Genomic DNA, 20,585 nt, shown 5'->3' with positions numbered 1-20,585 from the left:
GGCTCCTTCACACATCGGTGGGAAGGAGCACCTCTGCACCAGAGACTTGGAGCTGTTAGCGGTTAGCACCATACTACATAATACCCCCCCCCCCCCCCGAGGGAGTTCTCACAGGTCATTGCTGTGACCGTGTGACCGCCCCCCCCCCTCGGTGTCGCTGATGCAGCTACAGATCAGATTCACACTGTCGTATCTCAACTTCAAACCAGCACCCCCATTCCCTCCTCCTCATCTCCGGGGACTTCCATCATGCTTCCCTGTCCTCTCCCCCCCCCTATCACCCAGCTCAGCCACTATGATCACAACCTGGTCCCAGACTACCCCCTGTGGGGACCAAACAACAACCTGTGAAGAGTAGTGGTCTGAGGAGGTCAGTGATAGGCTCAGAGACTGCTTTGAAACTACAGACTGGGAAGCACTCGGATCAGGATCAGGAGGGGGGAGGTCATCTACGGGAGGTCATTAGAAACGAGTCTGGAACAGAACAAGACCAGGGACGTCTGGAGAGGGCTGCAGAACATCTCAGGCCACGGCAGAGGTGGGGGGGGGGAACCAAGCCAGCAGACACCAGGACTGGGCAGATGAGCTGGATCTGGTTTTAAAAGATTGGACTCTGCCTCCTCACCCTCTTCACCCCCCCCAGCCCCCTCTTTCACACCCCCCCAGCCCCCTCTTTCACACCTCCCCTGGCCTACTCCCCCCCCCCCCTCAACAACAATAAACCCACCAGCCCCCCCCCCACCCTGCTCATCAACTACAACACACACACACACTAAAACACACATCAGCTATAACACACAGACAAAAACGCTACAACACACACACACACACAAGATACAAAACACACACACAAAAGCTACACCGCACACACACAAACTACAAAACACACAAACGCTACAACACACACACAAAAGCTACAACACACACACACAAAAGCTACAACACACACACACACACTAAAGCTACAACACAAACGCTACAACACACACACACAAACGCTACAACACACACACTAAAGCTACAACACACACACTAAAGCTACAACACACACACACTAAAGCTACAACACACACACTAAAGCTACAACACACACACACTAAAGCTACACACACACACTAAAGCTACAACACACACACACACTAAAGCTACAACACACACACACTAAAGCTACAACACACACACACTAAAGCTACAACACACACACACACACACACACACACACACACACACACACACACACACACACACACACACACACACACACACACACACACACACACACACACACACACACACACACACGCTACAAAAACACACAAACGCTACAACACACACACACAAAAGCTACAACACACACACACAAAAGCTACAACACACACACACAAAAGCTACAACACACACACACAAACGCTACACCCCCTGTGGTGTAGAGAGCAGTAGTTGAAGAGTTTACCTGAGTGTGTGCGGGGTCACCTGGAGCTCTGTCTTCTTAAAACTCACTAAGAACAAAGAACACAGCTATCCCGCCGCCAGCCCGAGATCACAGGGAACACACGAGACTTCCGCTTTCCTCCAAGTCAGGGTTTTTCAGATTAAAGGTTCAAATGAAAGAAGGCCGCCGCCTGGAGGCCAGGAGGGGAACAACAGCTCCACATTCACTTAATGGATCAGTTAGTGGTGGACTGGGACTCAAGTACTGGACTCAACTCCAGGTACTTGGACTTCACTTGACTATATAATATATAAATAATATACAGCATTTTAATAACTAAAATAATGTAAAAATTAATTAAAATAATATTATTGTTATTTCTGGTGGAGATCTGCTGCTCTATACACGCTAAAAGTAGTGATTATTTACATGGAGTCTGGTGGAGATATGCTGCTCTATACACGCTAAAAGTAGTGATTATTTACATGGAGTCTGGTGGAGATATGCTGCTCTATACATGCTAAAAGTAGTGATTATTTACATGGAGTCTGGTGGAGATATGCTGCTCTATACACGCTAAAAGTAGTGATTATTTACATGGAGTCTGGTGGAGATATGCTGCTCTATACATGCTAAAAGTAGTGATTATTTACATGGAGTCTGGTGGGTTTGGTGATGGGGATGTTTCATGTTAAACTAAAAGGATCTTCCTCTTTCACTAAAAGCTCTATCTCTGTAGGTAATGTTATCAGACACTTAGAATAATAATCTGAGTCTGTCAGCACTTTTACTGGATGGAAACGTTCTTTATCAAAGAGTTTAACACAGAAACGGCAGGAAGGAGAAATCCACCAAATCAAGTCACAAATAATCCGCATGAGGCCTCGTTTGATTTTATTATTTTGCATTGAATTGTTCCAAATAGGAAACTAACTGCCTACCTTAATATCTATCTATCTATCTATCTATCTATCTATCTATCTATCTATCTATCTATCTATCTATCTATCTCTCTCTCTCTCTATCTATCTATCTATCTATCTATCTATCTATCTATCTACCTATCTCTCTCTCTCTCTCTCTCTCTATCTATCTATCTATCTATCTATCTATCTATCTATCTATCTATCTACTATCCATCTATCTATCTATCTATCTATCTATCTATCTATCTATCTATCTATCTATCTATCATCTCTCTCTCTCTCTCTATCTCTCTATCTATCTATCTATCTATCTATCTATCTCTCTCTCTCTCTCTCTCTATCTATCTATCTCTCTATCTATCTATCTATCTATCTATCTATCTATCTATCTATCTATCTATCTATCTATCTATCTATCTATCCATCTATCTATCTATCTATCTATCTATCTATCTATCTATCTATCTATCCATCTATCTATCTCTCTCTCTCTCTCTATCTCTCTATCTATCTATCTATCTATCTATCTCTCTCTCTCTCTCTCTCTCTATCTATCTATCTATCTATCTATCTATCTATCTATCCATCTATCTATCTCTCTCTCTATCTATCTATCTATCTATCTATCTATCTATCTATCTATCTATCTATCTATCTATCTATCTATCTATCAGGTCCTGTTGTGGTAGAAAGAACCAACCCAGCAGTTTAAAGTGATATCAGGAGAACTGATTTAGGAAAACACCATTATCATTTTTGGTCTCAAACAGACTTTATTTCTGACATTATGACACAATAATTCATCCTTTTCATTCCTGTCTCATTACTGAGGAATATAAAAAAATAAAAACATCAGACAACCAATTTAAATTGATTCATAATTAAGAAATACACATAATAAGATTTCAGAGTTCACATTTTCCTCAGAATGTAATAATTTTAGTAAAAAAAGACACGTCATATGAATATGATTGGATGCCTCTCGGATCCTAATTGTCCAATCAGATATGACCTTTACTTTACTAAAAGAAAAAAAGATGTTTTTGTTTCTCCAGTTGTGGATATCTGCAATAGCCTTGTTTCTAGTCATAATTCTGATTGTAGATATCTGAATTTTCATACCAGTCACTATGGCAACTGTCCACATAGTACCAGACATAAGAAACGTCATCAGACCCTATTCTAAAAATTGGATATGGACTTTCATTCAAAATGTTTTTCAACATTTAGACTTAATTCTCAAAATGCAAAAGACAACAACTTCTATCTCTGATTTATTGTTTTATGTCTGGCACTAATACTGAAAGTTCAACTTTATTCTCAACAATAAAGATCATCCTCGACTGAAATCCAACTTGTGTGTAAACCAGCTTTTCTGTTCTCACTGCTTCCTCAGGCCTTGTGTTCAACACCTGCTTTATTTTACACTTTTTATTCTACAATCACATATTTACACATTTCTTTGACTCATAAACCATCTTACAGAATTCATGAAACCAATAAAAAATGGCCAAAGTGACCAGTAATTATCCAAAAGACTTTTCACACAAGATAGAACCATCCATTAACTTTTTCTACCCGGTATAACAAGGACACATACTGTGTTCTGGAGACATTATGGGATGGAATAGGCCTCACTCTTAAATGAAGCTTCATCACACAATCAAATATTCAGCTATATGTTTTCTGGGGCTGCTCATCAAATACTAATAAATGTGGATCTGATTACATAATCAACACATTCATTTGATGCATCATGACACACGTTATGTAGACGATATCTATTTAAACCTCTGTTAAACCCACAGACATTTATTATAACTTCCAGAAGAAATCAGTTTCTAAAGACACCAAATATGTCAAGATGGAGTTTTCATTAAATTTGGAAAGAATTGCTGCACATTTAACATATGATAATAAATGGAATAAAGTGTAAATCAGTCACCACAGGAAACAGATTCTGTAGAAAATAAGATGTAAAATATATGAATATGTACATTTGTTCCCTTGCTTTAAAATGAATCAATACCTGAAATGAGATCAGTGATTAGTTTACTCTGACAGGAGAGATGATCAGAGGGGCAGAGTTTTCACCATCATCATTTATACAGGGATGGAAGAATGGGAGGAGTTTCTCAGTGAAGGAGCAGCCAGTAAAGGAGTAGATAAGAGCTGCAGCATCTACGTCATAAAAGGAGACCAGACCCTCCTCATAGTCCACAAACAGCCCCACCTTCTGAGGAGGAGACTTCAGAGAGAGACGGATTTGAGGGCCGGCAAGAGCTTTGTACTTATTTCCGTTTCTCAACCATATTGTCCAGTAACCATTCTGAGGTCTCAGTGTGATGTCTCCCTTCCTGTCGATCGACTCTCTGGCCACTCCCAAAGTCCATTTAGTCTTTCCTTCAACTTGAACCTCAAAGTAAAATCTGCCTGAAGAGAAACTCTGAAATCTCTGTTTTCTCTCATCACATCAGTCACATCATCAGACAGACTGTATCAGGATTCACATCCAATACTGCTGTCTCAGCTCGGCTTCAAGCAGTACTGAGTGAGAGTTCTTCCCTCTCATCACTGATGGGTGGAAGTTGTTGGATGTTTAGGGACTGGACACTCTGGAGAAGATGGAGGTGTCTTCAGAGCGTGAACAGCTGCTCCACCTCAGTGCTTCTCTTCATCAGCTCAGAGATTTCCTGTTCCAGCTCTGTGATGAAAGCTTCGGCCTGTTTTTCTGTTGTTTTCTGCTTCTCTTTGATGGTGTTGATGAGCTCATTCAGCCTCTCTCAACAGACTCCTTCAGAGAAGTGAAGACCTGAACACCTTCTGCTATCTCTCTGTCTGCATCTTCATCACTGAGGTCCACTGAGTGTTTGATCTCCTGAATCTTCAGTCGTCTCTTCTGGATCATCTGCTGAATTTCAGCCTCTGTCTTCCCAGCTGGACCTTCTTTCCTTCATATTCTTCGTTCAGAGGAACAACATCATGCATCTTGTGGTCTAAAACAGTGCAGAGCATGCAGACACATGTCTGGTCGGTCTTACAGAACAGCTCCAGAGGTTTATCGTGCTCCGTACACATCCTGCCTTCCAGGTTCTCCACAGGGTCGATCAGCTGATGTCTTTTCAGACCTGACGTGGTCAGATGAGGCTCCAGGTGAGTCTCACAGTAGGAGACCAGACACACCAGGCAGGACTTCAGGGCCTTCAGTTTGGTTCCAGTGCAGACGTCACAGGGAACTTCTCCTGGTTTGGACACTTGTTGCTCTGAGCTGCTGCTGCTGGCTTTCTGTTGAGCTGACTGTCTGAACTGAGCAACTATCTCAGAGAACAAAGTGTTAACCTTCATATCAGGTCTTCTGGTAAAACCCTCCTTACACAGGGGACACAGGTACTGGTCATTAGTATTCCAGTGATCAGTGATGCAGTTCTGGCAGAAGTTGTGACCACATGGTGTGGAGACAGGATCAGTGAACACATCCAGACAGATGGAGCACAGAAACTGATCTTCAGACTGCAGATAGTTTGCAGCAGCCATATCTACACACAGTGGGAATAAAAAGAGAAACATTATATTTAAAACCTGTGAACAGACTGATCTCAGCCTACAGACTATGTTTACTTTAGCAACACGTAACATTATCTGTTCAAAACTCTTAATCACCTTGATACCGAGTTCACTCTCACCAAACTGGTCTTATGTCTTAGTGATAGGTCCAAACTGGTCTTATGTCTTAATGTCAGGTCCAAACTGGTCTTATGTCTTAGTGACAGGTCCAAACTGGTCTTATGTCTCAATAACAGGTCCAAACTGGTCGTATACCGTCCATTACCCATAGAATACATCTGGTGTGGGGCACCACAGGGAAGATGACAGAATTAAAAGAAAACAGGAAAAAGGTTATAAAAATGTCATATTTAAAAAACAACAACATGAACTTGTATCATTTTAGTCTAGATGCATTAGAATACAGCAATGAATATTTTTTCCATCAAATTCATTGCCCCTGCTGAGAAATCCAGAGAGAGTTCTGTGGAGCTGAAAGTCTTAATTAGCTTTGTAGCAACTCATTTAGCAATGGCTTCAATGTAACACGTTCATTAATAAGAAAAGTTATGCACTAAAGCTTTAATGACAAACATCCACGAACATCCTTAAAGCTGCATTATATCTGATCTCCAGCAGGGGGGGGACTTCTTGAAGCTGCATTATACCGAGACGGGTATGGCTGCAGCCTGGAGCGTCCCATGTCATCCGTCCTGTCTCATGCGGAGGTGTGTCCAATGGCAAATTCAGAGGGTCAAAAATACGAAATTACGATTAATTTTCTCCACGGGTAAATTCGTGACCACATTGGTCACAATCAATTGAAAAACGTTAACAACTGTTAAAGTAACAATTTTGCTGTACATATAGTCTGCTGATTTCTGAATGTTACGGATGTGTTGTTCCATATTAACGTGGCTACATCTGATGAAACCTGCATCAGCGACGCAGCCGTTTCTGCCAACTAACGGCAGGATCTCCTGAGGAGGGGTAACAAAGATCTGATTATGCACACAACAAAAACAAGAATACAAAAATAAACACGTTACACTCTTTCCAAGACTCTTTTTATTTTTATATTCTATATTGTTTTCACACTTTACTGGGACATTGCTGCAATTACAACTGCTTATCAGCATGGCGAGAGCATTGGACTGTAGAGCTCTACTGGCGCTGCTTCGGCGGTCGGGTCTAGACCCGGGGCAGAATGCTGTCCGCTCTCTGAGACCCGGGTCAGAATGCTGTCCGCTCTCTGAGACCTGGGGCAGAATGCTGTCCGCTCTCTGAGACCCGGGTCAGAATGCTGTCCGCTCTCTGAGACCTGGGGCAGAATGCTGTCCGCTCTCTGAGACCCGGGGCAGAATGCTGTCCGCTCTCTGAGACCTGGGGCAGAATGCTGTCCGCTCTCTGAGACCCGGGGCAGAATGCTGTCGGGTCTCTGAGACCCGGGTCAGAACGCGGTTGCAGTTTTCTACTACCGCGGCATCGACCTTCGGGCGTCTTGCATTCGACTGCGTATCTCTGCCGCCACGGTCTTGGGCCAGGATGTGATTGAATTTTTCTTCCACCTCCGCCAGCGGTTCTATTGTATTTTGTGTTGTATTGTATGAAAGGGGAAAAAAAATTAAAAACAAAACCATATGCTTGACCTCTGTTGGGAGAGAAATTCCTTCTATAGCTGCAACTTTGATCCAAGTTGCAGCTATAGAAGGAATTTTTTTGTTTGCCTATAATCTGCATTTATTTTAGAGATGGACATATATTTTTAAATATTTGAAAATATATATATATATATTTTATCCATTGGCATGATAGTTGACGCGAGCTTTTACTTTGAAAAGTAAGAGAGATTTTATTTTAATCCAGATGCGAGCTTTTGTTTTGAAAAGTAGAAACTCGGGGATGGCAGAAGGATTTTTTTAGTTTGCCTATAATCTGCATTTATTTTATAGACGAACATGTATTTTAAGTGTTTTTTTCATCAGTATGGTAGTCTGCATTTATCTTGTAGACATGTTTTTTAAAAGTATGCATAGTATTTAAAGCTGCATTATATCTGATCTCCAGCAGGGGGAGACTCCTTAAAGCTGCATTATATCTGATCTCCAGCAGGGGGGACTCCTTAAAGCTGCATTATATCTGATCTCCAGCAGGGGGAGACTCCTTAAAGCTGCATTATATCTGATCTCCTGCAGGGGGGGGGGGGGGGGGACCCCTAAAGCTGCATTATATCTGATCTCCAGCAGGGGGGACTCCTTAAAGCTGCATTATATCTGATCTCCAGCAGGGGGACTCCTTAAAGCGCATTATATCTGATCTCCAGCAGGGGGGGACTCCTTAAAGCTGCATTATATCTGATCTCCAGCAGGGGGGACTCCTTAAAGCTGCATTATATCTGATCTCCAGCAGGGGGGGACTCCTTAAAGCTGCATTATATCTGATCTCCAGCAGGGGGGACTCCTTAAAGCTGCATTATATCTGATCTCCAGCAGGGGGGGGACTCCTTAAAGCTACATTATATCTGATCTCCAGCAGGGGGGGGCTCCTTAAAGCTGCATTATATCTGATCTCCAACAGGGGGGGGGGGACCCCTAAAGCTGCATTATATCTGATCTCCAGGGGGGGGGGGGGGGGGGACCCCTAAAGCTGCATTATATCTGATCTCCAGCAGGGGGAGACTCCTTGCTCATTGCAGATCTCCACAAACCAATGGGTGATGTCACACTTGCGCTGTCTATTAATATTCCGTCTATGACTTTCACCCAGGAGACCGGGGATCTAACCCTAACCCTACTACACGGCAAATGGTGTGTATGTGTAGACCAGATCTATGTAGCGTAGACATACATGCACATAGCTCCAAATGCGTACAGATAACACGCCACTTGTGATCCACCACAGCCCCCACCTGAGGAAGGATTTGACCCTGGGACACCACAGAGCAGAGAAACAAAACCTCAACTCCTCTTTTCACCCATCCAGCACCCCTCTAACCCTCTTACCAACCCCGAATCCTTTGAGGAGCCATCGCTGTCTCCACTCACCCTTTCCCCTCTTTCCCATACCCCCATGTTGGAGTTCACTGACCACATGAATCACCTGGTAGATGCTGGAACCAAATATACACCCCTTCCTTCCCCCATCTCTCAACCCCTGGCAAAAGTAAAACGCCGGGCTCCTCTGCCAGGAGGTAAACAAACTCTTTCCACTCAGACTGATAAGGGCGCTTGTGTGCAAAGTCCAGTAAGCATGACCTGATATGTGCCGGGCCTTGGCTCCAGGCCTAGAGACACTCATGACTTTTTCCAAGACAAGCCCGGGCCCTGTGGATTCAACTCTTCCTCAATTTATGTTGTGATAGGTAATAGAAAAAGAATGGTGAATAAACACTTAACTGCAAACTTAGCAAATTTAGCATCCATTCCTCGTCAGCTACAGCCTGTCCCAAAAAATGAAAACACACTAACACTAGCCTTACTAAACGTCAGGTCTTTGGCAGGAAAATCCTTTTTAATCAATGATTTTATTATCAAACACAATCTAGATTTTATGTTTTTAACTGAAACCTGGTTAGACCATAATAACAGCGCTGCTGTTCTCATCGAGTCAGCTCCCCCTAACTTCAGTTTTATGAGCGAGAATAGAGTGAATAAGAAAGGAGGTGGAGTCGCCATTTTGTTTAATGACTCATTCCACTGTACGCAAATATGTTATGGAAATTTTGCTTCTTTTGAATATATGGCTCTTCAATTAAGATCTTCCCCTCAAGCGATGTTTCTAAATATCTACAGGCCACCTAAATATTGTGCAACCTTCATTGATGACTTCACTGAACTGCTGTCTATAATGTGTATTAACTTTGATTGTGTAATCATTGCGGGTGATTTTAACATTCATGTTGACCCCCCAGGACAGGGGGACCAAAGAACTGTGTTGTGTTTTTGAGAACTATGGACTGACTCAGCATGTGACAGAGCCCACTCACAATAAGGGACACACTCTGGACTTGATTGTCTCAAAGGGTCTGAACATTTCCAAGGTTGTGGTGACTGACGTTGCTCTCTCTGATCATTCCTGTGTTTTCTTTAACGGCACTATCTCTGTGCCCAAAAGTGTCCAAACAAAGATAATCAGAAAACGGTATATCACTGAAAACACCAGTGAAACATTTATTCAGCTTTTCTCCTCCACACCCGCCCTCTCTGGGCTCTCAGTCACTGAGCTTGTAGATAATTTCAACTGTAAAATTACAAATGTTATTGATGCCATTGCTCCCACTAAGGTCAAAGTTGTCTCTGGTAAGAAAAGATCTCCATGGAGAAATGTCCTACTGGTGAGAACAGAAAAACAAATCTCCTGGTCCATTATAAGACCTATAAAGAGAGACTTCGCATTTATAATGTGGAACTGAGGAATGCAAGAAGGTCCTTCTTCTCTGATATTATCTCTAGAAACAATAATAATTCACGTTCTTTGTTTGCTACTGTTGATAGGTTAACAAACCCTCCAGTACCAGTAGCATCTGAACTTTTATCTACCAAGGCCTGCAATGACTTTGCCTCCTTCTTCAAAGACAAAATTCAGAAGATTAGACAAACAGTCAGTGCCTCCATATCAAGTTCAGGATATGTGTTGTCACAGTGTTCAAGCAAAACTAGTTCCAATATGACAGAATTTCACACGATCAACCATACAAACCTGGAGGACATTATGAAACATCTAAAAACCTCGTCCTGTTGTCTTGATATTCTACCAACGGGACTTTTCAAAAATGTTTCCAATTGTTTGACTTCTGATCTTCTACAGATTGTGAACACATCTCTTCTTTCAGGAATCTTTCCACAGGCCCTGAAAACTGCAGTAATCAAGCCACTTTTAAAAAAGAACAACCTAGACAAGTCACTAATGAGCAACTATAGGCCAATATCAAACCTTCCGTTTTTAAGTAAAATCATTGAAAAAGTAGTCTTTCAACAACTCAACCATTTCTTGTCACTAAGCAACAGTTTTGGTACCTTTCAGTCGGGTTTCCGACTACACCACAGCACTGAAACGGCTCTTGTCAAAGTCTTTAATGACATCCACCTTAACACAGATAATGGCAAAATATCAATCTTAGTATTACTTGATCTCAGTGCTGCATTTGACACGGTCGACCACGACATACTACTAGACCGATTGGAAAACTGGGTAGGACTTTCTGGCTCAGTACTAAACTGGTTTGAATCCTACCTAAAGAATAGGGATTACTTTATGTCAATAGGTAATTATACATCTGAGCGTACAAATATGACGTGGGAGTTCCGCAAGGCTCCATTCTGGGGCCTCTTCTGTTTAACATCTACATGCTTCCACTGGCTCAGATTATGGAGAAAAACAAAATAAGTTACCATAGTTATGCGGACGACACACAAATTTACATAACCTTATCGCCAGGGGACTATAGTCCAATACAAAAACTGACTAAGTGCATCGAACAAATTAACGACTGGATGTGCCAGAACTTTCTGAAATTAAATGAAGGAAAAACTGAGGTGGTTGTTTTTGGAAAAAAAGAGGAACGATTAAAAGTCGCTCAGCTTCAAACAACAATGTTAAAAACAACAGACAAAGCCAGAAATCTTGGTGTAGTCATGGACTCTGACCTGAACTTTAACAGCCACATTAAGGCAATTACAAAGTCAGACTACTATCACCTAAAGAACATATCAAGGGTTAGAGGACTTATGTGTCAACAGGACTTGGAAAAACTGGTCCATGCTTTCATCTTCAGTAGACTTGACTACTGTAACGGGGTCTTTACAGGTCTCCCTAAAAAATCAATCAGACAGCTACAGCTGATTCAGAACGCTGCTGCTCGGGTCCTCACTAAGACCAAGAGACTGGATCACATCACTCCAGTCCTCACTAAGACCAAGAGACTGGATCACATCACTCCAGTCCTCACTAAGACCAAGAGACTGGATCACATCCCTCCAGTCCTCACTAAGACCAAGAGACTGGATCACATCACTCCAGTCCTCACTAAGACCAAGAGACTGGATCACATCACTCCAGTCCTCACTAAGACCAAGAGACTGGATCACATCACTCCAGTTCTGAAGTCTTTACACTGGCTTCCTGTGTCTCAAAGAATTGATTTCAAAGTACTCTTGCTAGTTTATAAATCCCTTAACGGTTTAGGTCCAAAATACATTTCTGATCTGCTACTACACTATGACCCCCCCAGACCTCTCAGGTCATCTGGGACAGGTCTACTTTCTGTCCCCAGAGTCAGAACTAAACAGGGTGAAGCAGCTTTCAGTTTCTATGCTCCTCATATCTGGAATAAACTCCCAGAAACCTGCAGATCTGCTGCTACTCTCAGTTCTTTTAAATCAAGGCTGAAGACCTTTCTTTTTGATGCTGCCTTTCTTTAAATGAATGCTCATTTCTTTCTTATGCTGCACTGTAACTTTTATTCTTGTGTTTTATGTGTCCTAATGTTTCTATTTTGTTTTTAACTGTCTATTCATGTGTTTTACCGGTTTTTAATGCTTATGATTTTTAACTGTTTGTACTTGTGTTTTATCTGTTTAACTGATTTTGTGTAAAGCACTTTGAATTGCCCTGTTGCTGAAATGTGCTATACAGATAAAGCTGCCTCGCCTTGTCCCTTCAGAAACCTCTGGATGTGTTTTTACTCAGTCTATAGTTCAGGATTAAATAACCCTAATATTATTTTAAGATTATTTTTTGGGCATTTTTTAGGCCTTTAATGGACAGGACAGATTAAATTATGAAAGGGGAGAGAGAGGGGGAGTGACATGCAGCAAAGGGCCGCAGGCCGGATTCGAACCCGGGCCGGCTGCGTCGAGGAGTAAACCTCTACATATGGGCACCCGCTCTACCAACTGAGCTATCTGGGTGCCCAACCCTAATATTAATAAGTATATTTTATCTTGCTGTTGAGGACGTGTGTCCACAAATCAAAACCAAGATAGATTTACACTTTTGATGGATGAAGGTTGTGACACACACCTGTCAATCAAAGCAGCTCTCGTTGGGACACTCCCTCATATCTCAGCAGTGAAGTCAGCGGAGATTAAAACCTAACTTGTTTCCTGGTGCTGATTAAATCGGACTCAACTGAACATAAAAAGGCTCATTTTGGCCAAAACGTCCCACATCATAGAATAATTACTGAGTTACTTCAGATCTTACAATAGTGCTGAAAGAATGAACCCCTGCTCTCATCTTAAAGTAGATCATGTAGCCCCAAAATCTCCCAAATGATAGGCGAGTTTCTCCATCAAAGGTGTGTGATGTTACCTGTTAAAGTCCCGTTCAGATGAGGTCAAAGAGACGTCGTCCCTTCATCAGCAGACACTGACAGATGCTGCTGCTGTCTGTCTTCATCTGACTGACATCCGTCACATCACCACACCTTTATATCCAGAAAGGTCATGTGACCTGAGAACAGGACCCGGTCCGACCTGTAGGGCTGCCAGTCAGCGCTCTGATTGGACAGTTTTCAGGTTAATGATGTAATGAGGGAGGAACAGTCTGACCTCATAACAACATGTACACACCTCGAGTTTGGAGCAGGAATGTTGTCCGTCAGCGTTGGCCCGCCTCTTACTGCAACTCTGTGGTTAGCTTTTGTTTCCTCATATTTAGATATAGATGGGGGGGGGGAGGTGGTTTCTAGGGCTCCAGCAGGGACGTGCAGACATTTTGGGGGCAGGGGCTCAAAGATAAAAGGCCTTATACTGTACTACAGGTGGGAGCTCCAAAGAGTTTAAACTGCAGGAACTCTGAAGCCCAAAAACAGGCGAGTTAACTCATCAACATGTACAGACCTCGACTTTCATTCCAAGGACAGAGACGTTGGACTGTTGTCTGTCCAGTGTGGCTCCGCCTCTTCACCACCGCTCATAATAATAATAATACATTTTATTTATATAGTGCTTTACATTGTACTCGATGACACTTCACAGTACAACCAGCACATATAGCACATTAAAAACAGACAAAGCAATGAAAGCAACACATAAAACATTTGAGAGAATGTGAATGCTGTTTGCTGATAGGCTGACGCTACACTAGATTGATGACTCTGTAAAAAGAAGGTGGAGTAGTGAGAATACACACACAGACAGACACACAACATACACACACAGACAGACATGTTATCCAATTAAGTGTTTTTATCAGTTCTTTTGAAACCACACCTGTAAAAGAATAACAGTGATGCTGGCACGAGTTTAAGGAAGAAGACTGTAGACTGGAGTTAGAGTCTGGTCTACATGAACTGCTGCTGTGTAGACTGGAGTTAGAGTCTGGTCTACATGACCTGCTGCTGTGTAGACTGGAGTTAGAGTCTGGTCTACATGACCTGCTGCTGTGTAGACTGGAGTTAGAGTCTGGTCTACATGACCTGCTGCTGTGTAGACTGGAGTTAGAGTCTGGTCTACATGACCTGCTGCTGTGTAGACTGGAGTTAGAGTCTGGTCTACATGACCCGCTGCTGTGTAGACTGGAGTTAGAGTCTGGTCTACATGACCTGCTGCTGTGTAGACTGGAGTTAGAGTCTGGTCTACATGACCTGCTGCTGTGTAGACTGGAGTTAGAGTTCATTAGACTCTTCAGCATTCTCCAGGTGAATCAGCATCAGCAAAGGAGACTCTGCTCCAATGAGCATGTTTCTAGTTTCAGGTTTATATTTAGAACAATCACCAAGGAGAGGGTCTTAGTCTCACTAAGACCTGGTTCATTTTGCAAATGGCTATAAATCCTGATCCTTCTTTTGGTATTATTGTGTTCACCTAAACTGAACTGGACTGATAACACCCATGACCTCTACAAGAAGGGCCAAAGTCGCCTCCATCTGCTGAGGAGACTCAGGTCCTTCGGAGTGTGCAGGACTCTCCTCAGGACTTTCTATGACTCTGTGGTGGCCTCTGCCATCCTTTATGCTGTGGTCTGCTGGAGGGGGGGCAGCTCGGACCGGGACAGGAGCAGACTCAGTAGACTGATCAGGAGAACTCTGTCCTGGACTTTCTGGACTACATGACACTGTGGGGTCCCGAGCAGCTCCTTCAGCAGCAGACTGACCCCCCCCCTACATGACACTGTGGGGTCCCGAGCAGCTCCTTCAGCAGCAGACTGACCCCCCCGGTGTAAGAAGGAGAGGTACCGCAGGTCTCTGTCAGACTCTACAACACCTGCACCACCTGATAGTGTTGTAGTTCCTGTTCCTGTTCTTCATTTTTTCATGGTTACCTACTTTTGCTAAACTATTTTAATTACATATTCAATTTAATTTAATTAACGTCACTCACACTGCAATCATGTTTTCCTGTACCATGGCAACCGCACTTTACCAAACCGTTAGTTGATGTAACTTACATTCAGCCCCCCCCCCCCTTATTGTGTGTTTACTTGTGCATTTGTTTGTTTTTGCTCTTATTGTAGAAAATGCTGCTGCTGTAATAAGGAAATGTCCCCGCTGTGGGATGAATAAAGTAGAATCCAATCTAATCTAATCTGATCTAATCTAATCTAATGTAATCTAATCTATTGGAATAAATAACACTTCAAAAAATCTTTTAGAAAAATCTCCAGAATCTTTCCACTAAAGTGAAAAGGCTGTTGCTGTGATTCAGTTAGTTTGGTGGTGGGCGTGGCAGCAGGACAGGAACTCTGTCTCATCACTCCTTAGTGTTGGGATCCATCTAGTGGTGGTTCTGGGTCATCTTGTGTGTGTGTGTGTGTGTGTGGGGGGGGGGGGGGACTGAGTAGGCGGTGAAGTGGATGTTGCCGTGGTAACTATCCAGTATATGACCATCACCATTGTTTTTGGGTATAGTGTCAACAAACAGCTTTTCTTTCTAGTGACTACAGCAGGTACTTAACAGACAAATTAGTGTATATAACTAGTAGAAATGTACTTTTCAATGCTATTAATCTCCAGACATCTGACAAAAAGCTCCCTCGCTGTCGCGCTGCATATAAACAGTGCAGTGGCCGTTGATGCCATCCAATATTAATGTAATGTTAGCTAGTTTCACTTGGATGAATGTTAGCGTTACCTTATATGGTGTGCTAGCTGGTTAACTGTATGATTAATGTTGTTATCTTAACATTATGAGAGAACAGTAACCTTTAATGTAACCATACGCTGGTACTATATAAATACATCAACTGAGTTGTGTTTAATGTCTTCACTGAGACAATCTGAAATGAAGAGACTACTTCAGACAAAGCTTTCCCTTGGGAAGGGACGAGATGAACAAGATCATGATGAGACCCAAAGAAAAAGGACGGCACTGTATTTTTTTATAAAATCAAGGAATACAAGTCTTTTGGTCTCCTAGCTCACAACAAGCTCAGGTAGTTTTATTATTTAGTGAATAATCAAAAAACTAGTACAGAATACAGAAATAATCTTTTCCCCTTCTGCCCTAAAAGCAGAGAGTATCAAAATCAGTGAATAGAAAAAACCCGATAAGTGGGTATGCTTGCACTGAAGAGAGAGTCCACATCAACTCATATTTATAGTCAAAGTCAAGGCTAACCACCTTGAATCTTAGGCATGTTTGCAGAGGTCTAGTTGCAGTTGATGTGAAGGTCTAGTGTACTGGGGTTGTTTTTATACACAACATACATGCTGCTCAGAAGATAGAGTTACTGCTGGTCAGCCTTCAATGTGGAGAGAAGATCAGAATATAACAACACAGCTATCAGGGCATGAGGAGGAGGAAACAGCTTGGCTCTGACACATGTTCACAACGAGGCAGTGTGAATGAGCTGGTGTTTGTTAAGGTGACTACTCTGAGAAAAGGTTTTCCCACATTGTTCACACCAGTACGGCTTCTCTCCAGTGTGAATGTGCTGGTGAGAATTAAGGCCACCACTATAAGAAAACGTTTTCCCACATTGATCACACGAGTACGGCTTCTCTCCAGTGTGAATGCGCTGGTGAGTTTTAAGGTTATCACCACAAACGTTCACAGCTGTACGGCTTCTCTCCAGTGTGAATAAGTTGGTGTTTTTTAAAGTTACCCCTCGAAGAAAACGCTTTCCCACATTGATCACAGCTGTACGGCTTCTCTCCAGTGTGAATGCGCTGGTGAGTTTTAAGGCTACTACTCTGAGAAAACGTTTTCCCACATTGTTTACAGCTGTACGGCTTCTCTCCAGTGTGAATGCGTTGATGGCTTTTTAGGGTGCTCTGTATTGTGAAAGCTGCCCCACACTGATCACATCTGTAAGGCTTCTCTACATTGTAAACTGTATGATGAATCTTTAAATATTCTAATTTTGTGAAGGTTCTGTCACAGTGGTGACAGCGGTGATGTTTGACTCCTCTTCCTCTCCGTTTCTAGACAGAAAAACAGAGAGTGAGTAAGTGAGGTGCCGCTGTAGAGATCTATCTTAAACTAGAAACTATGTCCACATTTAGAGCATGTCTGTGGAACAGAGTTTGACTGATGCATTACCATTATGCATTTTTACATTGCACTTGTATCTGTAGGGGTTATCGTGTTATCTTTATGTTGCTGGACTAGGTCTACTGCAGTAAAGTAATTTGGAACCATTGTCCCTGATAGACATTAGCCTTTGACATTGACCTTTTGTTTTAGCTTGGTGTTGTTGCTAAATCAAACTTGTATCTCCAGCAGTATTGAGCAGTAACGATACTAGTTTAACTACTTCTCAGTAGCGTCACTGGTTTCTGAATCAAACAGCTTTTCAGAGGTTTACCTCTTTTATTGAGCAAGTAATGTGGTATTGTCCATCCGACCTACATTTCCTAAAGCATTTCTGAAGCTCAGCAGAGCTTTCTGCTGTGCTCTGAAATAAAACTGCTGAGGATCACTGATGCCACCGACAAACACCGGAGCATATGTCGTGATCATGGAGGTTTAAAAAATAGCTTTGATGTATGTAAAGGTTCTGAGTCATCCAGGATATAGTATCCAAGAAGGGTTCAAATCAAGGGCAACTGGACTTGGTTAAAGGTCGTTGAAGACATTTTGTATAGCACAAAAAGACAAGATCAAAAGACAGTTGTTTTTGTTCCTAAAAAAGGATTTTGGGGGTGTCCTGGGCCACGCCCATTTTAACCAATTAGTACACCATTGTATGTGTGGCCTTAGGAGTGGCCCTAGATCAAACACTTCAAATATGGTAAAGATCACATGGGCAGTTCATATAGATATATATATATAGATATATATATAAGAAACTAGAATATAAGACATGTTTTCAGTTATTTGACACTTTTTGTTAAGTACATAATTCCACACGTGTTCATTCATAGTTTTGATGCCTTCAGTGAGAATCTGCAATGTAAATAATCATGAAAATAAAGAAAACTTTTGTCCTGTACTGTACGTGTCCATTGATCTCCGTTTCTATAGCAACAGACAGAGTGAGTGAGTTAGTAAGGCGCCATGGTGAAGCGAGCTAAGTAAAACCAGAAACATCATTCACAGCATGTCTGTGTCTGTTTACGTTGGGCTGATGCATTACCATGACTACGCTCTTTGTGTGTGTTAATAAAGTTGGGATTGATATCTCTGTGTGGCATAAAAATATATATAAAAAATAAAATGTGATCACAAAAAATAATACTTTACATGAGGACCATAATCCAGAAAAACACAGCGAGAAGAAAAGCATGAACATATTGAATCTGTTAAATTAAATTGGTAGAAATGTACATTACAATGAACTTGAATGCACCTTATATGAAAGGCCCTGAGGAGATTATCCACTCTGATTTCCCCCGGCCTTTATTTGCCCGTGTTGCCCCCCCGGCCACTATCAGAGGGGGGAGTTTAATGACTACTGGTTCTTCTTTGAGGAATTATGGTATAATATATAAATCCTAAAAGACTTTTGTGAAACCCTCTTTGTGCATTCATTAATATTGAGATTAGATTTCTGGGAGTCTTCAGTCTGGAGTAACCTCTTTCCTTCACTCACCTCCTCCTTCTTCCTCTTGCTCCCTCGCTCCTCTGAGTCTCCCGAGGCCTCCCTGACACCTTTCATCTTGCCCTCCTCCTCCTCCTCCTCCTCCTCCTCCTCCTCCTCCTCGTGTTTCTGCATGTACTCAGTTATGAGGTCCAGGTCCAGGTGGTCTTGTGGCTCCCATGTGTTCTCCTCACTGGAAAGGTGAGTGCAGACAGAAGAACATCTCCTCACACTTTGTTTTTAGACAATCCATTCTCACTCTAATTCATCATTCCTATTAGTCCTTCTTTCTATTTCTAAGGTTATTTGTGGGTCGAAAGAGTCAAAATACCAAACCTTCACCTTTGAGGGCGTGATACAATGCTGACATTTATTTGCAATATGTAAATATATAATATATATCAGGACCAAGAACACCAAGTATTAATATTATAGACTCATACTTACTCTGAGAACCCCTTCCATTTCAGCAGAAACTCTACTCTTCCCTTCACCACTCTGCGGTCCAAAACCTTCTCCACCACATACTCCTCCCCCTCCTCCTTCACTGTTGCTGCAGGCTGCTCCTCCTCCTCCTCCTCCTTCACTGCTACTGCAAGCTGCTCCTCCTCCTCCTTCACTGCTGTTGCAGGCTCCTCCTCCTCCTCCTTCACTGCTGCTGCAGGCTGCTCCTCCTCCTCCTCCTTCACTGCTACTGCAAGCTGCTCCTCCTCCTCCTCCTTCACTGCTGCTGCAGGCTGCTCCTCCTCCTCCTCCTCCTCCTTTATTGCTACGGTCGCCAGCTTGCCGTCTGCGGAGGACTTCTTTGGTAGACCCAAGGGGGAAACATGCAGAGATAATACAAGGGTTAGAAGAACTAATCTCTGTGTAATATTAGAAACACTAAAGCAGAAAAGCCAAGACGTTAGAAATGTGGCGGAGCTTCATTCTTTCTGAGAGTCTCCCTCTGATATTCAGCTCGTTGGAGATGCGACCACCGGCCGTTGCATGCTGGGTAGATTTGTGTCCGACTTGATCCCGACTTGCTCTGACGTCGTGCACACGTAGGAAACGACAAGCTCACGAGAGCGAGGCGGCTGCAGTGTCTTTTCACCGACTGTAAGACCCCGGCGGACCGGAGGTCGACTCAGGATGGCGACATGAGAAGTCGTACTAGCGAATAATAATGTGGGAATTACTGCACACATTATTAATGTAACTACATTACGTTGCCTAAAGAAGTTCAGATTTGTATTTGAAGAAGCAAATGGACATTTGCCGTTGATGTACTGCATATTTTTAGGTCTGCATCTGAAACTACGAGAGGTGGAGCTAACGGTTTCTAGCTGTAAGCTAAAGCTAACGTTAGCACATGCTAGCGATGGACAACTTGGAGAAAGATGAACTCCAGCGACTGGAAGATATGGAGGTTGTAATTAATAAAGACAAACGGAACATAAGCAAAATTCAGTCGTATGCTTGTGAAGCGGGACATGGTGAAGACTGCAGTTCCTCTCCTGCTACACCTGTGAGACACCACCCTAAGAAGACAAGAGGTCACGGAGAAAACACGTCCCCGCCAAACCAACAGAACCGTCGCTCTCTGAGCTGCAGAACACAATTATTACATGTAGTGGTACAGTCCTTCTTAGAGGGTTAGTAGTGGTATATTCCTTCTTAGAGGGTCAGTAATGTAGTGGTATATTCCTTCTTAGAGGGTCAGTAATGTAGTGGTATATTCC

The 20,585-nt window shown here is 42.6% G+C and overlaps 2 protein-coding genes across 2 annotated transcripts in view; both read right to left on the bottom strand.

Moving 5' to 3' along the window:
* LOC116677097 (zinc finger protein 239) overlaps nucleotides 1–5,436 on the bottom strand; it is a 9,032-nt gene extending 3,596 nt beyond the window's left edge. Inside the window, exon 1 of the mRNA XM_032507765.1 lies at nucleotides 5,400–5,436. Within this exon, the coding sequence (XP_032363656.1) occupies nucleotides 5,400–5,436 (37 nt within the window). The remainder of the gene's footprint in view (nucleotides 1–5,399) is intronic.
* The window catches only part of LOC116677103 (E3 ubiquitin-protein ligase TRIM21-like), a 58,339-nt gene that overhangs the window by 13,089 nt on the left and 24,665 nt on the right, over nucleotides 1–20,585 (bottom strand). The window contains exon 2 of the mRNA XM_032507778.1: nucleotides 5,601–5,894. Coding sequence (XP_032363669.1) covers nucleotides 5,601–5,892 — 292 coding nt within the window. The 5' untranslated portion in view covers nucleotides 5,893–5,894. The remainder of the gene's footprint in view (nucleotides 1–5,600; nucleotides 5,895–20,585) is intronic.

The sequence above is a fragment of the Etheostoma spectabile genome, unplaced genomic scaffold, assembly GCF_008692095.1.
Source record: "Etheostoma spectabile isolate EspeVRDwgs_2016 unplaced genomic scaffold, UIUC_Espe_1.0 scaffold00004385, whole genome shotgun sequence".
Classification (NCBI taxonomy): domain Eukaryota; kingdom Metazoa; phylum Chordata; class Actinopteri; order Perciformes; family Percidae; genus Etheostoma; species Etheostoma spectabile.
This window is presented reverse-complemented; position numbering and strand designations above follow the sequence as displayed.